We start from the raw sequence: 27,329 nt of genomic DNA, 5'->3' as shown, positions 1-27,329 counted from the left end.
AAACAGATGTGGCTCCTGCCTGCCCTCCAACTTGTGTGTGATGTACGTGTGGGGATGAACATGAAGGCTAATGGGACAGCAGAAGCAGAACATGTCATTTCTCAAATATAGGCCAAACGTGTCCTTTCAGCCATGGAGACAGGAGGCACCCTGCAAACTGGGAGGAAAGCCTCAGAAAGTGGAATGTGATCTGGTCTGGAAGGTCGAGAAAGTTGGTTCCCTAGAGAGAGCCACATTCCAGGCCAGGGACCAGCCCAGACAGAAGGGCAGACAAGGAAAACACAAAAGCTGTCCTGAGGACAGTGAGTGGGCCCGCCCGGCCAAGACAGCAGGAGCGCGTGGCAGCGCCCAGGGGAAGCACAAGAGATGAGCTGGGAGAGAGAGATGGGGCCGGCCCAGTGGGGCAGTGGAAGCACACTGCCTGGCTGGAGGCAGCTTGGATAGCTTCAGTGACTGAGAGAGGTCTTGGCATTTAGCAGATGTCTTGCAAATCTGGACTTCTCTCTTCATGTGGTATTTTCTGATCCTGGGCTTTCCCACTCTATAGTAGTCTCACACTGCCAAGAGGGTGAGAGCTGATCTGGCAAGGCCCCTTAAGGCCTCAGCTCCAGAACCTGCTCAAAGCCACTTTCTCCCCATTCCATTGGTCTGAGCGGACCCAGGGCCAGGCCAGATTCAAAAGGGTGGAGAGATAGACTTCACTTTTTGATGGGAGAACTGTTGGTGTCACATGGCAAAGGAGTATGGACACAGGGAGGCCACGATTATTTCAAAGTCCCACATTCCTCTTAATGCAAAGATTCATTACGGGTGGTTACAGATACCTGTTTACTTCATTTTGCAGGTTCCTGAATATTTACACAGTAATTCTTTTTAAGATTTCACTTATCTGACAGGCAGAGATCACAAGTAGGCAGAGAGGCAGGAAGAGGGGGGTGGGGGAAGCAGGTTCCCCGCTGAGCAGAGAGCCCGATGCGGGGCTCGATCGCAGGACCCTGGGATCATGACCTGAGCCGAAGGCAGAGGCTTTAACCCACTGAGCCACCCAGGAGCCCCTACACAGTAATTTTTTAAAATATATATTAAATTTTATTATAAATTACCCTGCTTTTATTATACTTAGAAACATATGTATATGAACAGGTATGTGTGTATACACATGTATGTCTACATATTCATTCATATACATACAGATATATGTATGTGTATATATGCGTGTGTTTCTGTATATGTAATTGTTTTGTGTACCCTGGATTTTAGGCATCTAGACATGAAAAGGGGAAGTGACTGACCTAAGAGAGATCTGACAAGGGTGAAATACGTGAAAAGGTGTGCACAGGGGAAGGAAAAGGAAGAATAAATGTGACCTGCTCCAGGAAAGAGATCCATAGCTGACTGAGCTGGTAGCCAAACCTGCTGCAGGAGAGGGCGTCCCAAACTCTGAGCTACTTCTCCTGGCTAACTCAGCAGTGCATCCTAGAACACACTGAAGAAACACATGTCAGCTCCTAATCTTCCCAGGGGCTCTGCTGTTTGTTGTTCCTTGACATAGCCTTTCTCCGGGAACATAATTCTGTTGCTGGGCCCCATGGAGGATGGGAGGGGTATGTGGGCTGCCTGAGGGACTCTAGGGGCAAGGATACAGCTGACTTCCCAAGAAGGCCCTGACCCTTTCTCTCCCGTGCTTTGTTTCCAAGTACAACCCCCTTAACCTCACAGCAATGGACTGGTCTCTGCTGAGCAAGAAGGAATGTCTGAACTACGGTGGGCAGCTGCTCGGGAATTCCTGCCAGTTCATCCCAGACCTGGCACTCATGTCCTTCATCCTTTTCTTCGGGACGTACTCCATGACCCTGACCCTGAAGAAGTTCAAATTCAGCCGCTATTTCCCTACCAAGGTAAGCTCACTGTGCAGTGAGGAAGGGGCCTACAGTTAGGCAGTTCACAAGGAAGCCCCACTGAGTCTCCCTGTGAGGGTTCTGGCCCCGATAGGATGGACACCACCACATTAGCACTGGCTCACATACTGGGATTTTTCAAGTTAAGAGCACAGACTCGGAATCAGAGAGAAGTGAGTTCCCTTGTTGTCAAGCCCCTTGGCAACACTTGGTATTGTAAGCCTTTTATCTTTGATAGTTCTGTGTAGTAGTATCTCATTGTGTTGTTAAAATTTTCATTTCCCCAATGACTAATGACTTTGAAAGTCTTGTGTGTTTATTGGCCACATAGCCATTTGAATTTCTTAATGAAAGTGCCTATTCAAATCTCTCACACATTTTCTTTTCTTTTCTTTTTTTTTTTTAAGATTTTATTTATTTTATTTGACAGAGATCACAAGCAGGCAGAGAGGCAGGCAGAGAGAGAGAGAGAGAGGAGGAAGCAGGCTCCCTGCCGAGCAGAGAGCCCGATGTGGGGCTCGATCCCAGGACCCTGGGATCATGACCTGAGCCGAAGGCAGAGGCTTTAACCCACTGAGCCACCCAGGTGCCCCTCTCACACATTTTCTATTGGGCAATCTATCTTTTTCTTTCTGATTTGCAAGAGTTCTATACATATTCTGGGTAGAAACCCTTTTGTGATCATATGTGTCACAAATATCTTCTCTTATATGACTGAACTTTTTATTTCTTTATGGTAGCTTTTGACTAATATAAATTCTTAGCTTTATTATAATTAAATATATCAGAGTTTTCTTCAAGGAAAATATTGGACAGAAAATATTCTCCTGTTATCTTCTAAAAGCATCATTTTTCTCCTTTTGTGTTCTATCAAAATCAATTTTGGCATACAGGGTGAGATAGTATTTCTTTTTATATGTATATAAATAGCACTTTTTGAAAAAGACCATCTTTTCCACTGCTCTGCAATACTTCCTTTGCCAGATGTCAAAAATTCACATATGATGGGGTGTGTTTCTAGGTTCTTTATTCTGCTTCACTGTTTACTTGTCTACCAGTGTCACAGTCTTCATTTGTATGGCTCTTAAGTCTGTATGTCTTATGGACCAAACTCTCCCTCTTTATCCTTCTTTCCCAAGAATCATCTTAAATTTTATTAAATAAGAATTTGTTGGAATTTTGATAGGATTATTTGACCTTAAATGTCAATTTGGAGAGGATTGCCACCTTTTACATTTGAAGTCCTCTGATCCATGAATACTGCATGCTTCACAACTTATTTGGGTCTTTTTTTCTCTCCATAATTTTTTTCAGGTTTTGGCCTTAAGCTCTTACACACTTTTTATTAGATATATTCCTAAATACTTTATTCTTTTATGCTATTAGAATGCTAAATACTAATATGAATTGCATTTTCTTTTCTGTGGTGAGAATAAAACATTAATTAATCAAAACAGCACTTGCATATATGAGCAATAGCTGTGCCATAGAGTGGGGTGCTCGGAAGAATTTTAGCAACACTCTCCCACCATAAATCCTATGAGCACTCTCCCAAAGTCATCTTTTTAAAGTTTATTTACTTTTAGTGATCTCTACACCCAAAGTGGGATCAAAGTCATGACCCCAAGGTTGAGAGTCTCATGCTCTACTGAGTCACCAGGCACCCCTCTCCTATAGCCATCTTAAATAAATATTACTGCTCCTGCTACTACTACTACTATTACTACACCTGTTAATGATGATAAAATTGATAATAACTGAATTTTTCTCAATATTTCATAAAGACTAAATAAAAGACTCTTTAGGAAGTTTTGTAGTGTATGAGCTGTGGAAAAAATCCTGTGCTTGCCACACAAATGCATCGTCAAGACAAATTCCCTCCCTTCCTCGCTACTTCCAAACAGATCGTATCCAAGTCACCTCTTACGTAAAAGATCTAGAGCATTGATTGCATCTGAGAATGTCTATTTCCTGGAGGATGAAATATAATTCACATAGCAGGAAATTCTTTTATCACCAACATTTTCCCCCTTAAATTCTTACAAATTGCTCTGTTGTCTCCTGAAATTTAGTGTTTCAGAGAAGAACGAGACAATACCATTTCACACCCGTCTGATAAAGATATGAAGGTCTTGGGACACCAAGTGTAGGAGGTGAAAAGCGAGTTGAGAGTGTAAATAGGCACGAGCAATGCAGAGAGCCGTTGGCACTGTCTGGTAGAGCTAAAGACGGCTGTGATTTTCTAGTGAGCATTTCCACTCCCAGAAATATACCCCAGAGAAATCCACACGTGTGTAAGAATGTTCAAAGAAGAATTGATTCTAAGGGGAAAACAAAGAAAATAATCTAAGTTGATCTATCAACAGAAGAATGAAGAAATAAATGGGAAATAATCATACATTTTTTAAAAGATTATTATTTATTTATTTGACAGAGCAAGATCACAAGCAGGCACAGAGGCAGGCAGAGAGAGAGGGAGAAGCAGGCTCCCTGCTGAGCAGAGAGCCCAATGTGGGGCTTGATCCCAGGACCCTGAGATCATACCTGAGCCGAAGGCAGAGGCTTAACCCACTGAGCCACCCAGGCACCCAAAATAATCATACATTAAGCTACAGCACATACGCACGTAGACTACAGCTATATTGATCCACAAGGAAACAGCACCAACATAATGTTGAGCAAATAAAGCAAATTGCAGAAGATTACAAATAATATGAAACCATTTATGTAAAATTTTTAAAACATGCAAAAAAATGCCATATTTTGTTTAGGGCTATGTACATATTTACTAAAAGTTTTAAGACATCGTTGAAATAACGAAGTCCAAATTCAGAGCAGTGGATCTCTCTAGAGAGCAGAGACAGGGATGCCATAACTGGATCACAGAGAGGCATCAACTAAATGGGTGTATATTCATTTCTTAAGGTATGGGGAGTACACAGCTGTTTATCATATCCATCTTTATGCTAGGTCGGACCACGCAAAATGGAGTGTATTATACTGTTTTGCCCTACAAAAAATGGCAAATTCATATGGTTTAACTTAACAACTTTTGAGCTGAGTCCTGGGGATATTGCAGGAAAACCACTGGAAACCTGCATGCTGCTTGGCTTACATGATCACAGTAATATAAAGCTGTTACTGATTTTCAACTTTTAGAATCACCTCATAGATAAACCACAAAAGACATGTGGTCATGGAACAGAATGTGAGTGTTCTCAGCTTTGACAATGTAAAGATTCACAGGGAAGGATCACAGAGGGAACAGGATGGGTGGGGTTGGTGGTGGGAAAGGAGGCAGCTAGCCACACCACAGAGCATGCGAGTGGATGGCAAAGTCAGCAGAAAGAGAGGCTTGACTACATAGTGAAAGTACAAAGGAAAAACCCCTAGAAAGGGTTTGAAAATAACTCTCAAAGACTGGGACTGAGGAAGGGGCAGGAGGGCCAGTGCAAGTAAGCCAAATCTTTATTAGTAGAGCATGCTTTAAATTAGTAAATCTGTATAGTGTATAGTGTATTAGATAATGACATGGAAGAAATCACCAGAACAACTAAAATCAAGCAGACATACGGGTACATCTGGAGTGAGGAAAGGTGAGGTGGGGGACTTGGCTTTCTACACCATGTGGGTTTTTCATTAATTATATATGTTCTTTTAATAACAATTTTAAAGGGGAGTAGGGGGGTATAGGGAATGCATTCAGTGTGCCATCACCAGCCCCTGCCCTTCCTAACTTCTTTCCCTGCTGTTCTCTGGAAACTACTCTCTTTGAAGAGATCATAGAAAAGGCAACAGTGTGGACGTTGGTCAGAGGGCAAGGGGGGTGAGGTCACGAACCTGGCCTAGGATGGGCATCCCGAGACACAGGAGCAAGAGGTGAAGGACTTCTAGTGGACAGAAGGTCCGAGAGCAAACAGGGGTGACTTCTAGTGGACAGAAGGTCCGAGAGCAAACAGGGTTCCCCAGCAGAATCGGGGACCTCCCTCCCAGCCCAGGTGGCAGTGCAGCCCTCTGCCATACATTTTCAGGAGATAGGACTTCATTTAGATCTAAGTTCAGCCTTGCCGTCACTGCCCGTTATGGGGGACTGAGCTCAGTCTGTCACACCAGAAAATGTTTTCAGCAGTGTCGCCATGCCATGTGACTAATAACAGTTCCCACATTCGCTCACCTATGCCAAGCCCTCTGAGTGTGTTATAGTTGTTCACTTATGTCTATGGAAGAGGTGCTATCATTATGTCCATTTCACAGATGAAGAAACTGAGGCACCAAGAGATATCGTGCTTCCCCAACATCACACAGCTGGCAAGGGCAGAGCCAGGATTCTCAGTCTGCTGACACCGAAGCCCAAGTTCTTACCCATGCTCCTCATGCTGGCAGGGAAGGACTGAGCCCTTGGGGAGGAGGGCAGGGGCTTCCCTTACCTACACATCTCCCTCCTGCAGGTCCGGGCCCTGGTAGCCGACTTTTCCATTATCTTCTCCATCCTGCTGTTCTGTGGAATCGATGCCTGCTTCGGCCTGGCGACCCCCAAGCTGCACGTGCCCAGCGTCATCAAGGTTTGCCCCTGGCCCCTGCTCTGGGCGTTAGCCCGGCCTGCCCACCAGCTGTAGTTCCTTTCCCCTCTAGACTGATCAAACTTCCATAGACTCTCAGCCAAGCAACCTGGGAGTTTCTCTGGGTATGCTCCGCCCTTCCTTCACAAAGCCTCCCAGCGGGAGGTCCCTTGCCGTGGGAGGTTGGGGGCACATTCACAGTGAAATCCTGCTGTGGAGTCATGGCATGGGGAGGTGCTGAAAACCCTGCTCCAGCCCAGCAGCAGTCCCCTGATTTCCACTTACGGGGCTCTGATCCCCAGGCTCCAGCTGTCTTTAAGTGGGGTCACCGGGGGTCTGTTGAAAATGATCCCTTAGAACACTGATTCTCAAAATGTGGTCCCCAGACTAACATCACACCATCACCTGAGAACTTGCTAGGAAAGCCAGCTGCTCAGCCCCACCCCAGAACTGTGGAATCAGAAGGTCCAGGGATGGAGCCTGGAGTTCTGCATTTTAATAAGTTCCACCCCCCCCTCCTGGAAAGGGCCCACCAAGTTGGAGAATCACCCCATTGGTGCTGGTGCTGTTTGCTCAGAGGGAAGCTCAGGCTCGGCTCCCTCCCTAGGAGCACCAGCCACCTACCCTGGGCGTAGAGATGCAGGTTCTAGAATTCACTCTCCCTGCCTTTGAGGGCTTGACCCCCTCATGATTCCTTCAGGGTTCTCCTAAGGAACTTAAACACAAAAGTACCTCTTGCTCTTAAATGAAACCAAAGATGGATTTCAGCCCAGCTCCTACACAGATAATCCCTTGTCCTAATGTGCAAGTCTGAATTAATGTTTTACAGAGCATCCTATAATGCTCCCCAGACAGGTGACTCAGAGGAGAGGCAGAAGGGTCTGGCACTGAGCCCATCAAATTCCTGATTCTTGCCTGTTGGGCCTCATTCCTGTTTCTTGTTACCTCGCAGTTAGTGACTGCACGCTCCCTGCCTGCAGCCCAGGCTCTCACCTCCCCATTCCCCACCAGCCCAGGGAGCTGCCCCCAATGCTCCTAGTGCAGCAAACGCCATCCCTTCCCAAGTCTGTCTGCGTCTGTGGTCCGTTTACAGTTGCAGGTACCCAACATCTTGAAGGGAAAAGATTGTACTCAAGAAGCACTCCACATGGGGGAGTGGGGCCCCAGGAAGCAAGTGCACTGGGACAAGGGAGAGAGGAAAGGGCTGTTTCCATTTGCTCCGCTCAGCCCACGCGGCCTGACCGAGGCTGGTTCGTGGCCCCCTTTGGGAAGAACCCATGGTGGGTGTACCTGGCGAGCGTCCTGCCCGCCCTGCTGGTGACCATCCTGATCTTCATGGACCAGCAGATCACCGCCGTCATAGTCAACCGGAAGGAGAATAAGCTGAGGGTAAGGCGGCTGCTGGGAGGAGGAGCACAACCTCTTTCTTCCTGCAAAGTCAGAAGGAACAAAGAAGGGAGATGGTGCTTCTGTCAAAATGTGGGCCATTTATAAAGCAAGATGTGAGGTCAGAAGTCTGGGGTTCTGGTGTGTGTGGGGGCGGGGGTAAGGGGGATGTGACCTCCAGATGCGGGTAAGGCTGCCAGGACCAGAGTAATTATCCAAGGACCAGGACGAAACCCAGGGTGGGCCCCCAGGCACAGGCTCCTTGCTTCTTCCAAAATGACCTTCCAGCTCTGTGCCTCCTGACCAAGCACTTGGGAGTCCAAGTAGATCTGGGATTTTGACCCAGAACCATGAGGCTGAGGAAAGTCCTTAGCCCTTCTGGTCCCTCCTCTGGGTTTGAGGAGATTTGAACTACCCTGTCCCTATCCCAATCTAGACTACTCTGAGCTTGGTCTAGAGCCTGCCCGGCCAAGACCCCTTGTTCAAGAATTGCAGAGAGATTGTGGCCACTGGTAGGAGCCCTGCTTCCCAAGGACTCAAGCCCAGGGCCTCTACAAGCCTGAACAACCCTTTCCTCCCTTTCCTGTGTCCCTTCCCTAGCTCAGCAAACCATGGGGTTGGTGATGCCTGAGCACCTCAGGCTAGTGACAGCCCAAGAGTCCCTAATGAAGGCCAAGGGAAGCCTTTGAACCTGGTTCCACAAATGGCTGCTCTGGGGGAGATTTGGATCTCCCTCCCCCTCAGACCAACAGGTGGTCTGGTGCAGACTCTCTGGATAGCTTCTCCTCTCCCCCTGCCCCATACAGAAGGCTGCCGGCTACCATCTGGACCTGTTCTGGGTGGGTGTCCTCATGGCCCTGTGCTCCTTCATGGGGCTCCCCTGGTATGTGGCGGCCACTGTCATCTCCATCGCCCACATCGACAGCCTCAAGATGGAGACAGAGACCAGTGCCCCTGGGGAGCAGCCCCAGTTCCTGGGAGTCAGGTAGGTGGGGAGCCGTGACTGGGGACCGCCTGAGCTGGGGTCTGTTTAGGTTGGGAGAAGGGAAGCAGGTTTTTCTTACCATCAAGTTATCTGGGCAAAAAGGTCCCCTGTTCTGCAGCCCAGGAACAGTGAGGATAGGAATGATATTCCTAAGGGAGAGGGAGGGAGACAAAAATTCAGTTCTAAGTGGTGCTTTTTCAGTGATGGAATGCAAGCAGTGCACCATCACGGCCTGCGTGCACATGACCTCTCACCTGCAGGGGCTACTCAGTGTCCCCACAGCCCCCTCTGACCCATCCTTTTGTCTCCTCTTCCTCAAGACTCCCCACCCCCAACGTCCCCCCACCCCTCCTGTGGGTGCAGGTCCTCCCCAGTCTCCATGCTTCCAGGCAGTCTTCCCAGGCCCCCCCAACTCCCTAGATGGTGGCCCATGACCCATCACCTCCACGCCCTCCTCAGTCTCCTCTCATGCCCATTCCACTCCCTTGCCTGTTCCCAGTGGCCACGCATATCTTCCATCTCTTAGGGCCTCCAGGATGAGCCCACACCAGACTCTGGCTGTCCAGAGAGCTTCTCTTCACTGCCTCAGGATACTTGGGCTACCCAGCCTGCCCTGGGGGTGGCTTCTCTGGCCAGGGCAGGGTCCCCTCCTGGACTCCTGAGCCCAGAGGACTGGGCGTGAGCAGTCTGCCCCCAAGCCCCCAGCTCCCACCTGGATTGTTGCCTGGGCCTGGGCACTCCCACCCCTCACGCCTGCTCTGCCAGCAGCTGGGCCCCCTCCCTCCGAGTCCTGTTAGTCACGCCCCACAGACAAGGATCTTCCTGCCTAGAAGGGCAGGGCTCATAAGCAGTGCACATTCCCATTTCAGCCTCACAATTCCCTAGGCAGCTACCACTCACTCTCTTGCTTCTACCAAGGCTGAAGACATTTAGGGCCTCGCCTGATGCCACGAAACCGAGCTTGAGGTCAGTCTGGCTCCAGCGCCTCTACTGTTAGTAACTGCCCTGGACACCCTCCCAAACGCCCCTTCAGCTGCCTCGGTCAGGATTCCTTCTCCTCCCGTGTGCCAGTCAGCTGGGCCTCAGGCAGCAGATGTACTCCCTGAAATGGGGAACAGGGCAGAGGCCAGGGCGTGGACACAGCCATTAGGTGCACACACAGGGCCAGAGGGCTAGAATGGGCAGGGAGCCTCTCCCAGTACCCCCTGACCGTGTGCCCTTGTCTGCCAGGGAGCAAAGAGTGACTGGCACCATCGTCTTCATCCTGACGGGCATCTCTGTCTTCCTGGCTCCCATCCTGAAGGTGAGGCTCTGCACCCTCCACTAGGGCCCTGTCCCCCTAAGAAACACTGGCCGATGCCTCAGAGGTGGGGAGAGGGTCTCCACATGCACCTTCAAGAGGCAGGACCCAAGGAGATGTTTCATCACCATCCTTGTTTTCTGGAACATTACATCACTTATCAGCACTAGACAATCCTCACTGCTCTTTTCCACTCCTCCCAGGGTCTATCCTCCCTTTTCTGGAGATGTTCCTCCTTCAGAAAGTTTGGCCAAGTCCCATCCTGGTTTTGTTTGGTTTTGTTTTAAGATTTTATTTATTTATTTGTCAGAGAGAGAGAGAAAGTACGTGCACACACAAGCAAGGAGAGCTGCCGGCAGAGGGAGAAGCAGGCTCCCCGCTGAGCAAGGAGCCCCATGCAGGACTCGATCCCACAACCCTGGGATCATGACCTGAGCAGAAGGCAGACGCTTAACCGACTGAGCCCCCCAAGGTGTCCTTGGCCAAGTTCCATCCTTGCTTAGATCAGGAGCCTCCTGCCCTGGTTGTGTCTCCACATTGGGTTTTATGGCTCACTAGACCCCTCCTTGCTCACCCTTTTTCTGAAGTGTCAGACTTACAAGGGGAAGGCTTCTGTAGGTTTTCCTGTGCTCTGTTCTCTGCTCCTCTGTCCTGCATGTCCTGGGAACATAACTGGTTCCCCACCCCCACCCCCCACAGTTTGAAACTCCTTTTGGTCACATCCCCCAGTCCAACTGGAAGAGATGAAGTCAGACGAGAGTACACCCAGAGTGGGCATCCGCGAACACTCTGCTTAGGTTTCTCTGTCTCTCCAGATCAGCCACTCACCTGCTGTGTTCGTTTGCTGCCATAACACAATACCGCAGACCAGGGCGCCTAAACAACACTTATTTTCTTACAGTTCTGGAGGCTAGAGGTTTCTGATCAAAGAGTAGCTAGCTTTGGTCTCTTCTGAAGCCAGATATGGGGAAATGTTAATTATTACTCTGGCCATCATGGAAAACTTTCCGTTAGTCTGCAAGACTCCAGAGACTCTGATATTGTCTTTGTATTCAATGACAAAACGATTTGAAAAATCCTATCCCCCCCTCAAAAAAATTCTACTCATGTTCTTTTATAATAAGAGTAGAAAAAGTATAACATCATTTTACTCACCACTAATTAATCTGTTTGATAAATTTTATAACGAGAAGACCTATCTAGATTTTTGTTGATTTAGGATTTCTCATTTGATTGTATTAAAGTATATAGTGTATATATTTTCATTTTTTTGTTTATTTATATTTTTATATCTTTTTATAAAGATAGGCTTTCAGAGGAAGTCAGCAACTTTGCACACACTTCTTCAGAGACTGATTCCACCCAAAACTGCTTCTGGGAATGAGAGCTCAAGTGTCCTTGAGGCAGACCTTTCCCATCACAACCTGACAACTATCCAAATGTCTTCCTTCTTAACTAAGCAAAATAAAACCATTTCTAACAACAGCAACAGAAAAAAGATTGGGTTTCAAAATTGTTAAGTGATTAAGGCATTATCACTAGCTGACGCTAGTACTCATTTTGACACTTGTACTAGTTTGGTGAGATAACCAAAGATCTGCACATTAGTGATGACAAGGCTGAAGATTGTCACTGATCTCCTAGCAGTAAAAATCAGTGTGTCTAAGTCAGGACAACCATCCATTGAGAGAGAAATTTCATCCCTTACTGTTCAAAGTAGTAAGGCTAATTTTAGGCTAAAGGGAAGATATTTTGTATAGCCAGTTCAAGAAAAATATAACTTAACCCAGATCTGAGGTCCTAGATTTAATCCCAGCATTTATTTCCAATAAGAAAAATCTTCCAGGGTGCCTGGGTGGTTCAGTTGGTTAAGCATCTACCTCTGGCTCAGGTCATGATCCCAGGATTCTTGGATCAAAGTCCCTCCCCTGCTCAGTGGGAATCTGCTTCTCCTTCTCTCTTTGCCTCCCCCTTCATTTGTGCTCTCTTTCAAATAAATAAAAAAATCTTTTAAAAAAATTATCCATAAAGCTTATATACCTTTTTGCAACTGTATCATTTGCCCATGTCTGTCAAATTAGGCATAGCTGAGTACATACCAGATTCAGAGAACATACATTGGAGAGCTGTCTCCCTAAGACATTAATTGAAGAACTTTAATTTTTTTAAGCTTTATTTATTGATTTGAGAGAGAGAGAGAGCAGGGTGGGGGAGAGACAGAGGGAGAGAATCCTCAAGCAGACTCCCTGCTGAGCATGAAGCCCATCGTGGGGCTCAATCCCAGGACCTTAACATCATGACCTGAGCCGAATCAAGAATTGGGCACTTAACCAACTGAGCCACTCAGGCACTCTTGGACCTTTAATTCTTGTTTATATAGCCAACAAGGGAGAGAGCTCTTTGGTGCCACAAATTTTAGAGGGTACAAATTGGATCCTAGTTATTAGTGTTTCTATTTTTATCAAGGTTTCTAAATCAATTCTCAACTATACCTTTGTACCAGTTCCTCCAGTAGAATTCTGCTCTAGCACTTCTCAAATTTTAATGTGTATAAAAATCACCTTGGAGAGACACCTGGTTGGTTCAATCGATTAAGTATCTGACTCTTGATCTCAGCTCGGGTCTTGATCTCAGGGTCACAAGTTCAAGCCCAATATTGGGCGGTCAAAAAAAAAATGATATACATATATATACATCTGTATTTCATATATATGAAAAAATATATGAAAAATTTATTTATCTGTATATATGTGAATATATATGTGTGTGTGTGTGTATGTGTTTGTGTGTGTGTGTGTGTGTGTGTGTGTGTGTATATATATATATATATATATATATATATATATATATATATGAAAATAATTACCTGGGAATCTTGTTAAAGAAAGATACTAATATAACACTGTATATTAACTATTCTGAAATTAGAATTAAAACTTAAAAAAAGATACTGATTCAGTAAGTATGGGTAGAACCAAAATTCTGCATTTTTTTAAAAGATTTTATTTATTTATTTGACAGATCACAAGCAGGCAGAGAGGCAGGCAGAGAGAGAGGAGGAAGCAGGCTCCCTGCTGAGCAGAAAGCCCGATTCGGGGCTTGATTCCAGGACCCTGAGATCATGACCTGAGCCAAAGGCAGTGGCTTAACCCACTGAGCCACCCAGGCGCCCCCCAAATTCTGCATTTTTAACAAGTTCACGGTCAATGCCAATGATGCCGGCCCAAAGGCCACACTTGGAGCAGTAAGGGATGAAGTCTCTCTCAGTGGATGGTTGTCCTGATTTAGACACTGTGATTTTTACTGCTAGAGGATCAGTGATAATCTTCAGCCCTGTCATCACCAATTTGCAAATCTTTGGTTATCTCGCCAAATGAGGACGTTGGAGGATGAGGTGGTCGAGTATCCGATGGGCAGCATGAACATCTTATCCACTCAGTTCTGCAAACCCCTGGTCCTTCTCAAGCCCTGAAGGGTTGTCCTGTTTTGTTTCATGTTTTGCTCCCACCTTGCCACTGTTCTTCAGGACTGTGGATTTCTGCATTCTGCCTCCAGGGAACCCCTGGCCATATGAAAAGCCCCCTCTTTGAGCCCCATGAGTTGTTCTCATGATCTCAGCTTCAAGTCATATGGGAAGGCTGCAGTGTCCTTACATTTGCGGGACTGTGATCATTGTCGACTCCTCCAACAGAGAGTAGAAATCTAACATTCAAGGCACCTTTTTTCTATTTTCTCTTTCATTACTGTTTGAAAAGGGCTTTCTGGGGGATCCAAGGGAGATTTGTATGGATTAATCTCCAATTCTAGATCACAGCCCCATCACTTGTCAGTGTGATGTCATGGACCTTTGGGGTTTGCTGAGAACACTGCTTGAACCTGCAAATGACAAGACTAGAGATAATTTCCTAGGGTTAATGCATGACTTTTTGATCAGGCACTGGTAACTGCAAATTCTCTATGACTTAGTGCAGTTCCCCTCATCAGGTCCAAAGGGAAGTTTGGTTTTTTTTTTTTAATAATTTTTAAAAAATTTATAAACATTTTATGTATTATTAGCCCCAGGGGTACAGGTCTGTGAATCGCCAGGTTTACACACTTCACATCATTCACCATAGCACATACCCTCCCCAATGTCCATAACTCCACCACCCTCTCTCTACCCCCCTCTCCACAGCCACCCTCAGTTTGTTTTGTGACATTAAGAGTCTCTTATGGTTTGTCTCCCTCCCCATCCCATCTTGTTTCATTTATTCTTCTCCTATACCCCAAAACCCCCATGTTGCATCTCCACCTTTTCATATCAGGGAGATCATATGATTGACTAATTTCGCTAAGCATAATACCCTCTAGTTCCATCCACATCATCGCAAATGGCAAGATTTCATTTCTTTTGATGGCTGCATAGTGTTCCATTGTATATATATATACCACATCTTCTTTATCCATTCATCTGTTGATGGACATCTAGGTTCTTTTCATAGGTTGGCTATTTGTGGACATTGCTGCTATAAACATTTGGGTGCACGTGTCCCTTCGGATCACTACGTTTGTATCTTTAGGGTAAATACCCAGTAGTACAATTGCTGTGTTGTAGGGTAGCTGTATTTTCAACTTTTTGAGGAACCCCCATGCTGTTTTCCAGAGTGGCTGCACCAGCTTGCATTCCCACCTAAAGGGAAGTTTTAAGCCATCTGAAATTTGTAAGATTTTATTTCTCTCTCAATTGCTCCCACACTTTGAGAATGATTAGGACAGTGTTGTTCATGGTAATTTTTACTTTGTTTCATAATTAGGCAAAAAAATCTCCTAAGCCATGTAAGCCATGTATAAATGGAATGATGCAGTGGCCATATTTCCCTTCTTTAAGATCAGATGTCTTGGATTGAGGTTTATAGCATATGGGTCCAAATCATGGTTTCTGTTAAAAAAAAAAAATGAGGCCAGTCTAACTTATGATAAAAGAGGTTACTTATTTGGTAGGATTTATGAACATCCTAAGTGGCATCTAAAAGTTGAGCACAGGGATACCTGGGTGGCTCAGTCATTAAGCATCTGCCTTCAGCTCAGGTCACGATCCCAGGGTCCTGGGTTTGAGCCCCACATTGGGTTCTCTGCTCAGTGGAGAGCCTGGTTCTCTCTCTCCCACTCCCCCAGCTTGTCTTCCTTATCTCTCTATGTCTCTCTCTGTCAAATAATGAATAAAATATCAAAAATAAATAAAAGTTGAGCACAAGACTGTATTTGCCTACATGTTCCAATATGACCACCCTGGAATCAAAGCAGACCCTGTTCACAGTGGCACATGTCAAAGAGGCAGAAAAAGGGAAGGAGGAGGAGGCGCTGGGTGGATCAGTTGGCTGAGCGTCCAATTCTTGATTTCAGCACAGGTCATGATCTCAGGGTTGTGAGATCAAGCCCCACACTGGGCTCCATGCTGGGCATAGTATGGAGTCTGCTTAAGATTCTCTCTCTCCCTCTCCCTCTGCCCTCCCCGCCCCTCCCCCTGCAGCTCTCACACACACACACTCTCTCCAAAAAAAGAAAAAAAAAGTTGGGGGGGGGGGTTGAAAGAAGCAGAAACATAGCTTAGAGAGAAATGCCTCAAAAGGCTCCTAAAGAGTCACAGTGATGATCGTAGAACAGTATGAGTGATATAGTTCTATTTTTTAAAAAGCTAACGAACTACCTGTGGGCATGATCAGAAAAGAAGGATGCCACCAAGCCATTAGCAGTTAGTTGGCAATTAGTGGTAGTTGGTTTACCTATACACATCTGTTTTGCTTTCTAATCCAATTATGTAGGGTGTATAATTTTTGTTAATCTGCACATACTCTCTGCTGATGGAGGTCAGGTCAATAAAGGTCCCCAGAGCAGTGCTGCTTTGTGGGGGGTCCTCAGCTGGGGCTGGAAGGGGAGAGAAGCTGACAAGAATCAGCAGGGGGCTTTCTGTGGAGCTTTCCTGTGTTCCAGAAGGTGTGTCTTCAAACCCCAGGGCCTCGGCAGGGACAGGAGCAGGGCAACAGGGTGGTCGGGCTGGGGGAGCCACTGCACAGGGAAAAGAGGGCAGGGCAGTGCTCCCCACCCACACTGGCTCCAGATCTGCTGTCAGAGGCTCAGTTCCCCTAAACACTAGCTCCTACCGGGCTTGGGGAAAGCCAAGGCAGGCCAGGCCCCCTCTGTGACCTGGCAGATGCTGTCATACAGAACAGGGCGCCTGTCCAGGAGCAGAGGCCCAATCCAAAGCTCTGCTTCCCTCCCGTTTCAGTACATTCCCTTGCCGGTGCTGTACGGAGTCTTCCTCTACATGGGCGTGGCCTCCCTCAACGGCATCCAGGTAAGGTTCTCACCACCCCACCTAGCCCCAGGCTACTCTGACCTGAGTTAGCTCTCCATGTCAGCTGCCATATTCCGGAAACCCCAAGTGCTCGCTTTCCCAGTTCAGTGGAGAAATAACGGCGATAAAGATACTACCAAGTACTTTGTGCCAAGTCAACTCACTACAGCAGGCCCTTCATAGGTGTTCTGTAATAAACTCTGTGTAAGTAGGTGCTGTGAAACCTATTTACAGACGAGGAAACAGGCTCAGGATTCCCACCCTGATGGGGCGGAGTCCAATGAGCATTTCACTACATCTCTCTTCTCTAAGCAGAGGAAACGTTTTGTTGTTCTTCACTTAGCAGGATGTACCAGATGTCTTGGATATCTTCGTGTCGCAGTTAGTTGCATTTTGGGGGCAGGGTTCACGTGTGGCTGTGTGGCCAGCTGCAGGGCCGTACGCCCAGGCAGGGCCCTACGCCCAGGCAGGGTCCAGACCTCCTCCCCGAAGGGCTCCCTAAGTGTCCTCCTAGACCTGAAGCCCCCATCCTGGGCATTCTTAGTCCAGATAAGGGGCTACCTCCTATGAGACCCCACCACCTCCCACCTTCCCTGGTCCCAACCCCCCAGCAGGGCCACCTCCCTCCCAGGGTCCCCACTGCTGGCTGAGCCTCACACTCTCCGCCAGTTCTGGGAACGCTGCAAGCTCTTCCTCATGCCGGCCAAGCACCAGCCAGACCACGCCTTCCTGCGGCACGTGCCCCTGCGCCGGATCCACCTCTTCACGCTGGTGCAGATCCTCTGCCTGGCGGTGCTCTGGATCCTCAAGTCCACGGTGGCCGCCATCATCTTCCCGGTCATGGTAAGGTGGCACGGGCTCCCCAGCCCACTGCGATCACTGGGCCTGGGCAAGCGTCCCCAGCGGGGCCGTCTGCTGGTGCAGACGGCTTGACGCTCTCCGGGTCACAGAGGCAAGCGCAGAACAAGAGATTTGGGTCGTGAGTCCAGGCCAGATAGAGAGGGAGGCACAGGGGGACTGTGTGGGAGCCTGGGGGTAATGCGTGGGGAAAGCCTGCAGGGCTGGACTGGCGGCCAGAGTGAGAACACAGAGGTGGGATCTGAAATGTGCCCACATGGGATTCTCAACCCTGGGTGACCATCAGACTTACTTGGAAGCTTTTTAAAACTGTGTGCCCAGGCCTCACCCCAGATCAATTAAATCGGTACCTCTTGGGGAAACCCAGGCATTGGTGTCTGTAGTTAGTCTGCAGGTGAGCACAAATGTGCGGTCAAGCTTGAGAACCACCACTCCAGGGCGTGGGAAATGGATCCTCCCCAGTAGGGCCCCCAAGGGAGTTAGCAGTAACAAGGGGAAAGGAAAGGAAATTACAGTCAGGATTAGCATGTGTGGAGTGTTGTTTCATTTAGTCCACAGCAGCCTTAAAATACTACTCCTAATCCCATTTTACAGGTGAGAAAACTGAGGCTCTAAGGCACCTGCATGGTTCAGTCAGTTAAGCCACTGCCTTCGGCTCGGGTCATGATCCCAGGGTCCTGGAAACGAGCCCCGCATCGGGCTCCCTGCTCAGCAGAAAGCCTGCTTCTCCCTCTCCCTCTCCCCCTGCTTGTGCTCTCTCTGTGTCAAATATATAAATAAAATCTTTAAAAAAAAGAAAACTGAGGCTCAGAGAACATGTGTGTGTGACCCAAATTCACTCTGTGGTTCTGAGTTTTGACAAATGCACAGATTAGTGGTTCCACAACCACAGTCGTGATACGGAACAGTTCCATCATACCTAAAATTCCTTCATGCCATTTTTTTTTAAGAGAGAGAGAGAGAAAGAGCGCGTGCGTGACCACAGGAGCAAGTGGGAGAGGGGCAGAGAGAATCTTAAGCAGGCTCCATGCCTGGCATGGAGCCTGACCCGGGGCTCAATCTCACGACCTGGGCTGAAATCAAGAGTCAGACACTTAACCCACAGAGCCACCCAGGCACCCCCGCCAGGCCATTTCTCTGCAGACCTTGCCTCTTCCTACCCTTGCCCCTCCCTAGCAACCACTAATTTGTTTTCAGAGCCAGGATTTTTAAGACTCAGGTCTGTCCAGCTCTCGAGCTCTGCTTGCTCCCAAGAAGCAGGTCAGTGAGGAGCCAGAGTTAAATCCAGCTGGCTCGTTTTCTTCCTGACTTCATTTAGTGGCATGTTCTTGGTAGTGAAGGGACAATTATTTATAACTAGTTACCCTGGGCCATTAATGGAATTAATTATTAAAAGGCCAATATTTAATCCTTCCCCAAAGCACACATTTTTCCTCTTTTTGTGTATGCTGAGCAGAACCAAACTTTCTAGACTTTACTGTAAAAATTCTCAATATTCCAGAACATGATATTCAGTGTACTTTATACTTGTTTTTTTTTTTTTTTAAGATTTTATTTATTTATTTGACAGACGGAGATCACAGAGAAGCAGGCAGAGAGAGAGGAGGAAGCAGGATCCCTGCTGAGCAGAGAGCCCAATGCGGGGCTCGATCCCAGGACCCTGGGATCATGACCTGAGCTGAAGACAGAGGCCCTAACCCACTGAGCCACCCAGGCGCCCCATACTTTATACTTGTTAACAGAGATTGGCAGCCCTCAGAAATAGGGACAGAGGGACAGTGGGCCTCAAATCATGATCTCTGACCCAGAAGTACCGACATCTCCTGGGAGACTTGTTAGAGATGCAGATTCTCAGGCCCCAGACCTGCTGACTCAGGACCTCTGGGGGGGGTCCCCCAGCAGTGTATGGATTAACAAGCCCTTCGGGTGTTTTGATGGAAGGTCAAGTTTGAGGATCACTGATTTAAAGAATAACTGTAGTAGTTCTGTAGCCCTCGGTCTCTGCCTGGCTTCCCACTTCAGCTGTCACAGGCTCTGTCCCCCAGCTCAATGGTAGGCTTTGCCACTCAACTGAGGAAAGGCCAGTTGAGAGGAACCAAGATGGGCAGGTGGTAAATGATGGTTTGTCAGAGCTCTGAGATGGCTCCAAAGATACCAGGGAAAGTCCCTAAACATAGCTGTCTGAGGGAGAAAAAACAATGTCTGAGTTTGGGGCCTTGATCTCAGGGTTTTCTCTTAACTCTCACCACAGATCCTGGGCCTAATCATCGTTCGAAGACTTCTGGACCTCATCTTCTCCCAGCATGATCTGGCCTGGATTGACAACATCCTTCCAGAAAAGGAGAAGAAGGAGACAGATAAAAAGAAGAGAAGGAAAGGGGCTCATGAGGACAGTGATGAGGAGGTGGGGAGGATGTGAGCCCAGGGCTGAGGGAAGCAATGAAGAGACCCTCCCTCCACTTCTGCCCAGGCCAGGAAGAGGGTGGGCTCTCAGATGGCCAGCTGTGATCACCTGGTCCTAGTCCAGGATGAGCTGAGTCTTCTGCCTATGTTGGTGTGGGGTGCCGAGAGCTTGTCTGCTTGTGGGAATAGCCTCAGAATGAACCCCTCCCCCAACCCAGGGAAAGGCTGGTTGTCATATCCATTCACTCCCAATTCTGTGAGCTCCCAGGGCTGTTACCAACAGCAGTTCAGGTTCTTGATGGGACAGGGCAGAAGACCTGGCTCCATCATGGGGGAGGTTATGAGGACTAACCTCCAAAGAATGGAATAGGTCTCAGGGGAAGAGTCTGATGGACACCAGTTAGTAGATTGGACTCCTAGACAGGTGGAAGGACTAGGAACAAGGTGTGCTTGGCCTGCCCCTGGGGTATCAGGGAAGAAGGTGGGGAGAGAGGCAGATGTCCTCACTGAAAGGAGAATGGCTACATTCCCCAGATTCTGGGGACCACCTGGTTGCCCCATCTTTTCCTCTCATGCTTCCTCCCCATCCCACCCCTAAAACACTCGGAGTCAACAGACAGGAAGCCAGTCCAGAACTAAGAGTAAGTCACAAAATGTGAAGCAGAAAGATCACCTAGTTCAAGTGCTCATTAGAGACGATGAAACAATCCTCCAAAACGGAAGTGGTTCACCCGAGATGGACATATGGCTAAATGTCTAAAATGGAATTAAGAAAACTGTTCCTGACTTTAAAAAAAAATTTATTATTTCTAAAATTTTTTTTCACTTGAGAAAGAGAGCAAGAGCAGGGAGAGGGGCAGAATGAGAGGGAGAAGCAGACTCCTCACTGAGCAGGGAGCCCCATGTGGGGCTTGATCCCGGGACCCTGAGATCAAGGCAGATGCTTAACCAAGTGAGCTGAAGGCAGATGCTTAACCAAGTGAGCTCCCTAGGTGCCCTTTGTCCTAACTTAATCACTTCCAACATGCTAAGCTGCCCATGCCATCTAGCAACACACCTGGCTCCCGTTCTTCTGGGTCTAACCGGAACCCACATCCCTGCATCCACCTGGAACTCTTCTAGTGATTTTTGCTTTTTGTAGATCCAAGTTCATATGCAAATCCTTGCTGACTGGTGGCAGTCAGACCATCTTCTGATGGTAGTGATAGACCCAAACTCCCCTGGTCCTTAACTGCTTTCCTCTTCCAGGTAGAAAGAGGCCCATCATTCATTCACGTTTTTCATTGATGATTTAGATGGTTTGCAAGGACAGGCCTTGAGAACAAAGAAAACGAGAGTCTAAGTGCCTTTTAAAGACAAATACTTACTCTTTCATTGATTCATTCAATAAATATTTGAGTGGCTACCACATGCCAGGAACTATTCCAGGGTTGGGGAAAAGCATGATACATTCAATGGAAAAATGGGACTCAATTTGCACAAATTCATTTTACACGTCTTTACAGCAACACCAGCTATTGTGTGAGATTCACTCCTGAGATCGCTTACTATGATAGTTGACACTCTTCTGATCAATGTTCCTGGAACAGTTCTGTCCTGTTTAGGACAAAAGGCTATGATCACCCCCTCAGTGAGCCCAGAGTGTTTGCAGTACCCAGTTTAGACTGGATGTGGAGAGGATGGTGGTTGGCACATTGTGGATGCGTGTATTTTCCATCTTGGCAAGAAAGTGAAAGCTGTTGTATTAGTGGTGTTTATCAGCTTTTCCCACTATTTCTCTCCAGCCCCAGTTCCCTTCTCCCTCAGTTATAAAGATTCCCATGGAAAGTGTCCAATCAGATCCCCAAAATGGTATCCACTGCATTGCCAGTAAGTAAACACATGGTGTCTCTCCCTTCCTACTTACTACTAATTCTCCACCTCTTCCTCCAAGGAATTTCCATCTTTAACTCAGGGGGACCTAATGGTCTTAGATGCTAGAAGACTCCTATGGTAGGCAGAGTTCAGTGAGAACTGGGCCCCAAGGATTTGGACTTCAACCAATGGAATCCCCAAATCAAACCCTACAGGTGCCCGAGATCAAGCTTCACTTCCATTTAGGCAAAGCCCCTCAATCCTTCCTTTCCCCTGGTGCCTCCAGAGGCCTGTGGCGCCACCTGGCCCTCCCCTGAATTGTTTCAGACCACATCAATCCACACATGACCCATTGAGCCTCCCATGCTTTCCAGTGGTTGTTGAAAATGATTGAGGGTTCAAATCCAAGCTGAGTTGTTCCCTTTAGAGAAACAAGTAGCATAGCATTTGGATCATAAATTAGCAGGGAAGATCGTAGTGGTTGGGCTGTGATTCAGTATGAACAACGAGCACCTTCCTCCTGCTGAAAGGGAGGCTGCCTGTAAGCATTGCTTACAAAGATCCTGTGGGGTTCTGTAGCTGCCTTTATGCCCTCCCAGCTTTGGTCCCCTACCAGAGGACAGTCCTGTTATCAAGACCATAGCCTATCCCCCAGAGTAATCAGGAAGCTCCCACTTGAGTCCCGACCTTGGTGTTCCTAGCATAGGGCTTGCCACTTTCCTAAAAGGCCCAGATTAAGATTCTGCCAGGGGATTCCTTGAGGGGCTTCCCATCACTCTCTCCATCATCTCCATCATTGGTACCTCTTCTTTTTAAATTGCTAACTTTCCTTCCCATTTGTATACTTCCATCACCCTTTCTCACTCTGCCCTGGCCCTGCCCCACACCCACCTATCGGGGCTGAGAACCCTCTGGGGAAGGAGTAACTGAGCCAGAAGCCACCCATGAGGCCCCTGATTTCCTCTTGCGTAGTGTTGGCTGTGGGGATTGGAGAAGAGGAAGACAAGAGGGAAGCACTGGAGAAAGGTCTTCTCCAGTATCATCCTCAAACCGGCTCCACAACTGATGTTTTAATTTTCCTGCCAGGAAAAAGATCTTCCAGTTGGAGTTACTCATTCTGATTCTTCCTTCAGTGACTCAGAACTCGACCGAAGGTAATGGCCATGAAGTAGACTCCTTGGGTATTAGAGAAGAGACTAAGCAGTGGCCAGGAAGGCGGAGGGGCTAATTTCCCAGGTTAGCCAGTGTCTCCGGAAAAGGCCTTTGCTTGTCCACCTTGGGAGACAGAGGGGGTTGGACCCGATTATTGGCGCCAAGTAACAAATCTGTCCTCTTACTGACATAACATGATTACAGTACACAAAGGTGTTCTACTTTAGAAAAGGAATCACAGAATACTATGTACAATTAAAAACACTGGGGAAAAAACAACAGAGAAAAACTACACATGACTTAAGCATGTATTATTGAATGCCAGGATAAATGAGCCCAAAGATCACACCACCAGTTTCTCCAGGACTATGTGGAATAAAGTAACAGCATGGTTAATTAGCAAAGGTCAGAAACCTAATTAAATATCAAAGATTAAGTGGAGTGTGCGACTCCTGATCTCAGAGCTGTGAGTTCAACCCCCAGGTTGGGTGTAGAGATTCCTTTAAAAAAAAAAAAAAAAAAAGAAAGTAAAAGTAAATGGAGAGAACAGTCAAAAAAGATTCCTGGCCGTTTCCAGGGCTCCCTGTGCCAACTGTGATACCTTAGTGTTCTTAATGAGAAGCCAGGAAAAAAGTAGACAACTTGATGACTGAAAACAAGGAGGACTCAAAAACGGGAGAGAAATCCAAGGGCAAGAAAGTCAGCCTCAGCTGTTACTGGGGAAAACAGTAGGGTGCTCCTATATGGTGCCCTAACCTGGATGGGCATCACTGTACTACATCACACGTGAGCAAGGCATAGTCTATCCCAAGCCTATAGGGAGATAAACCTCCAGATTTAGATGCACTCATCCAAGAGATTTTAGAAAACATGCACGAGATCATCTGAGTTAGAAGTCAAAGCTGTTACCACATTGCCAAGATGAGAAGAGAAACCCCGTAACGAACCCCCCTAAGTAGTGAACCCAAGGCCACTCTAGCCCAGGAGTGTCACAGGGCTAAGCTACATCCCTGCCTGCCTTCTCATCCCACCTCCCCAGTCAAGGTCCCTACACCATTACACGAATGCCACCGATTTTTATATATAAAGGTGTTGGGAGAAAAGCAGTCTATCCCAATTTTTTAGTTTTAAGTAGCCTACACCAAATTGAACCTCTAACTGCCCCAATTTCAGTCCGTGGAGAGAAAACATGGACCAGGGTGGGGCATTTCCAATACAAACTTGGTACAGCTACACTGGTGTTTTACCAGCTCTATGTAAGTAGGTGGGACCAGAGAGCACTGAACAGGATTCCATTTCAGGAAGGGAAAGGCTCAGCAACATGATCTAGTTGAACGAAGATTAAACATCTGAGGTCTACCAGGCATGATGCTTAATCCCTGGGAGCCTAGAGACAGGCCTACGAACAAAGACATACAGCTCCGTGTGCCGAGAACAAGGGAGTAGACGTAAGAGAAAGTAGCATCTAAGGGAGGGATCTGCCTTATCTGGAAAGACCAAGAACGATAAATAGGAGACTGCCAGGTACACAAAATAAAGAAGAAAAGTGACAAAAGAAGGGCATTGCAGGCAGTGGGCACATGCCTGAAATACCATTTGAAAATAGACACATGGCGAGGACTGCTGGGCTGGACGGGCAGTCAGACTAGAAGTAACCAGGAGTGCAAACATAAAAGGCCCCGACTGGCCAAACTAAGGAGCTTGGATTCTCTTACACAGTTGATCCCAAAAGTTCACCTTGGTGGTCATGTGAAGACCGGGCAGAGACTCCCGGCGAGATTACCTCAGCAAAGCACAGTGAAGGCCAAGCAGAGGCTGCGGCTCGTTGCCCTGACGTTAAGAGTTCGTAAGCAAGGATAAAACGACTTGCTTTAGAGCCCTGCTCTGGGGGATAGCGTGGAAAACACCGAGTACTGGATCAATCACTCTCCCTTCCCTCTTTTTCTCATTCAGCATCACATTGCACTTCAGAATTTCCTGTCCAGCTTCGCCTGCTTTCAACTATTCACAGAGCCCAGTGTTCATGGTGCCACAGGTGAAGATAGAGATGGAGTCTGACTGTGACCTCACAGACGTGGACAAATACGGAAGAGAGACTGACAGCGAGACCACCCTCTAGGATGCAGCTGCCCCTGGACAGGGCTTCATCTTCACTGTGGGAGGACACGGTTGCATCTTCACTGTGAGGCCTGGGTCAGGCCCCTGAACTTCTTCTCTGAGCCGGTTTCCCTATTTGCTGAGCAGACGGAGTCATTCCACTTGCTAGGAAACTGATCTATGGGTGAAAAGTACTTCTTACGTGCAAAGCTGTCTCCTTCTTTCTGTAGTTATAAAAAAACAACCAATATAAACATAATACCTTATTTTAAAATGCAGTCCAGGATAGGAATTATAACATTTCTTGAAATGAAAACGATGTTTGCCTCCCAAAATATAGCTAAGATAAAGGGAGCAATAGTAAATTTTTATTGAAACAAATACCAGTTAGATTTTTTTTAAGCTTAGATTTTAAAGTATCTGGAAGGTCTTGAAAAAAACCATTAAAATGCTCATACTTCAACAGACCAAAGTTGGAAAATTTGTTCTGCAACTTGACACACTAAGAAACACATAAAATGCCCTATCTCGTCTTCCCATCTCATGCAGCTTTCTAAAGCTCCTACGACAAGTCTGCGCCATCTGCATGGGCTCTAGGCCCAGGGCCAGGACGGAAGTGTGACTAGAGCTTCTCCAGATTGAAAAGCCAGTGCCCAAAGTCTACCAATGGAAAACCAACGCATGAGAGCGGGCAAATGTTTTCAAAATAAAATTGTTCTAGTTAAAATGAAACTCCCAACCACATTACGTCCACAAAATGATCCTTTAAATTAGTATCACTGGTTTTTCACAACCAGAATAAGACTTCTTTCTACTCTCGGGTTGGTCCTTCCTCCAAGTTTCCAATGACCTTGCTCCCAAAGTCAAACTCCCATCCACAGGACCATTGCATGTTAGGCAGTGCTAATGTAAAATATTAGATTATAACTTTGCAGTATTAGATTAGTACTTTAAGGGCGCCTGGGTGGCTCAGTGGTTAAAGCCTCTGCCTTCAGCTCAGGTCATGATCCCAGGGTCCTGAGATCGAGCCCCGCATTGGGCTCTCTGCTCCACGGAGAGCCTGCTTCCTCCTCTCTCTCTGCCTACTTGTAATCTCTGTCTTGCAGAGTCTGTCTGTCAAATAAATAAATAAAATCTTTAAAAAAAAAAAAAAAGATTAGTACTTTAAAGGAATGATTGGAAGTTGGATAGATTAATAAGTCATTAATAAGGAAGCAAACCTTGTCCTCACGAAACTTATCAGTCTATCTTTAATCCCCACTTAACACCAACCTTGTTTATTTAACACCCACTATGTGCCTGACAGCCACAGTGCAGCTGACATTTACTTTCTCCGAAACTACTACGGATTTCAATCTTGAGGAAATCACTTTGGTTAGTTACTACATTTACTCACCGTGACCAAAGCAGGTGCTTTTCTTCTTCACTCTTTTCTGTTTTTTAAAGACAAACGATACTAGATGAATAACACTGTGAGTATGAGGACAGCCAATTGCGCCTGCAATCCTCAGAGCTTCATACAGTGCCTGGTCCCTAGAAAACTGTGTTAAGTTAAATCTCAGAGCTCCCTTCTAAGGGATACTGTCAAGAGATAAAGCCCTACACCTCTCCTGCTTGTACTGATCGCAGCAAAATGACTTAGCTGCTCTCCAACCCAGAACCATCACTTGAATTTAAGGATAAATTCTGTATCTTCAGCTGCACCAATCCTGGAAGATCTAACAATTGACCCTTAACATTTCAGTTTTAAAAGTTGGTAGATTTCCAATAGTACTTTGTCCAAATTAAACTGTAGAAATGTTATGGATTCAGAATAAATGTGCTTGATTAATCAAACAAGCTGGAAACTACAATGTTAATTTTGTTGTTGTTGTAAATTGATCACTGTAATTTTCACCTTATATGTCATTTATATTTTGTATATACATGAACATTTTAATTTTGACAGCTCTTAACAGGTTGACATATTGTTACTTCTCCATGTCGTAGGTCAGAACTTCTTTCCACTTGTAATTATAATTCAATAAAACTTAATCTTGTCTGCTCATCTTGCTCCATGTTTAATAATTTAGTCAGCAAACATGGGATATGGACATGAGCTGAATCTCGCTTACAAAAACATCTCCAGCAAACTATCCTCTTTCATACCCAGGAAACTATCAAAAGAGTAAAGTCAGCTCCCCATTGTTCTTTTCTTTCCACCTCAAGCTGCCTGGAGCAGGAGGATCTGTCTATCCAAATTACATCCCTGCCTGCCTTCTCATCCCATCTCCCCAAAATACTCAGCCCTGGTAGAGAAGAGAGAATACACAGGGACCTATCCCAGCCTCAAACTGTGCCCAGCAAATACCTTCCAATCTGTCAAATCAAACACACACATTGAAAAAGAAAAAAAAATTGTATAGAAAGCAGGGAGCAGGGCGTCTGAAGGGGGGTTGTCAGCAGGCACGTCAAGAAGTCCTCTGTAAATCTAACAATGTGTAAATTCAACTTCATGGTTTAG

At 46.8% G+C, this 27,329-nt stretch overlaps 1 protein-coding gene across 1 annotated transcript in view; it reads left to right on the top strand.

Annotated features, from left to right (window-relative positions):
- LOC111147980 (solute carrier family 4 member 5) overlaps window positions 1-24,858 on the top strand; it is a 105,315-nt gene extending 80,457 nt beyond the window's left edge. Inside the window, exons 17-26 of the mRNA XM_022504307.1 lie at window positions 1,698-1,898; window positions 6,347-6,460; window positions 7,685-7,846; window positions 8,650-8,828; window positions 10,059-10,131; window positions 16,394-16,462; window positions 17,132-17,305; window positions 19,572-19,724; window positions 22,664-22,731; window positions 24,683-24,858. Of these exons, the coding sequence (XP_022360015.1) occupies window positions 1,698-1,898; window positions 6,347-6,460; window positions 7,685-7,846; window positions 8,650-8,828; window positions 10,059-10,131; window positions 16,394-16,462; window positions 17,132-17,305; window positions 19,572-19,724; window positions 22,664-22,731; window positions 24,683-24,848 (1,359 nt within the window). The 3' untranslated portion in view covers window positions 24,849-24,858. The remainder of the gene's footprint in view (window positions 1-1,697; window positions 1,899-6,346; window positions 6,461-7,684; window positions 7,847-8,649; window positions 8,829-10,058; window positions 10,132-16,393; window positions 16,463-17,131; window positions 17,306-19,571; window positions 19,725-22,663; window positions 22,732-24,682) is intronic.
- Window positions 24,859-27,329: the final 2,471 nt, after the last annotated feature.

This window comes from Enhydra lutris, unplaced genomic scaffold (assembly GCF_002288905.1).
Source record: "Enhydra lutris kenyoni isolate GAN:26980312 unplaced genomic scaffold, ASM228890v2 scaffoldscaffold18, whole genome shotgun sequence".
Lineage (NCBI taxonomy): Eukaryota > Metazoa > Chordata > Mammalia > Carnivora > Mustelidae > Enhydra > Enhydra lutris.
This window is presented reverse-complemented; position numbering and strand designations above follow the sequence as displayed.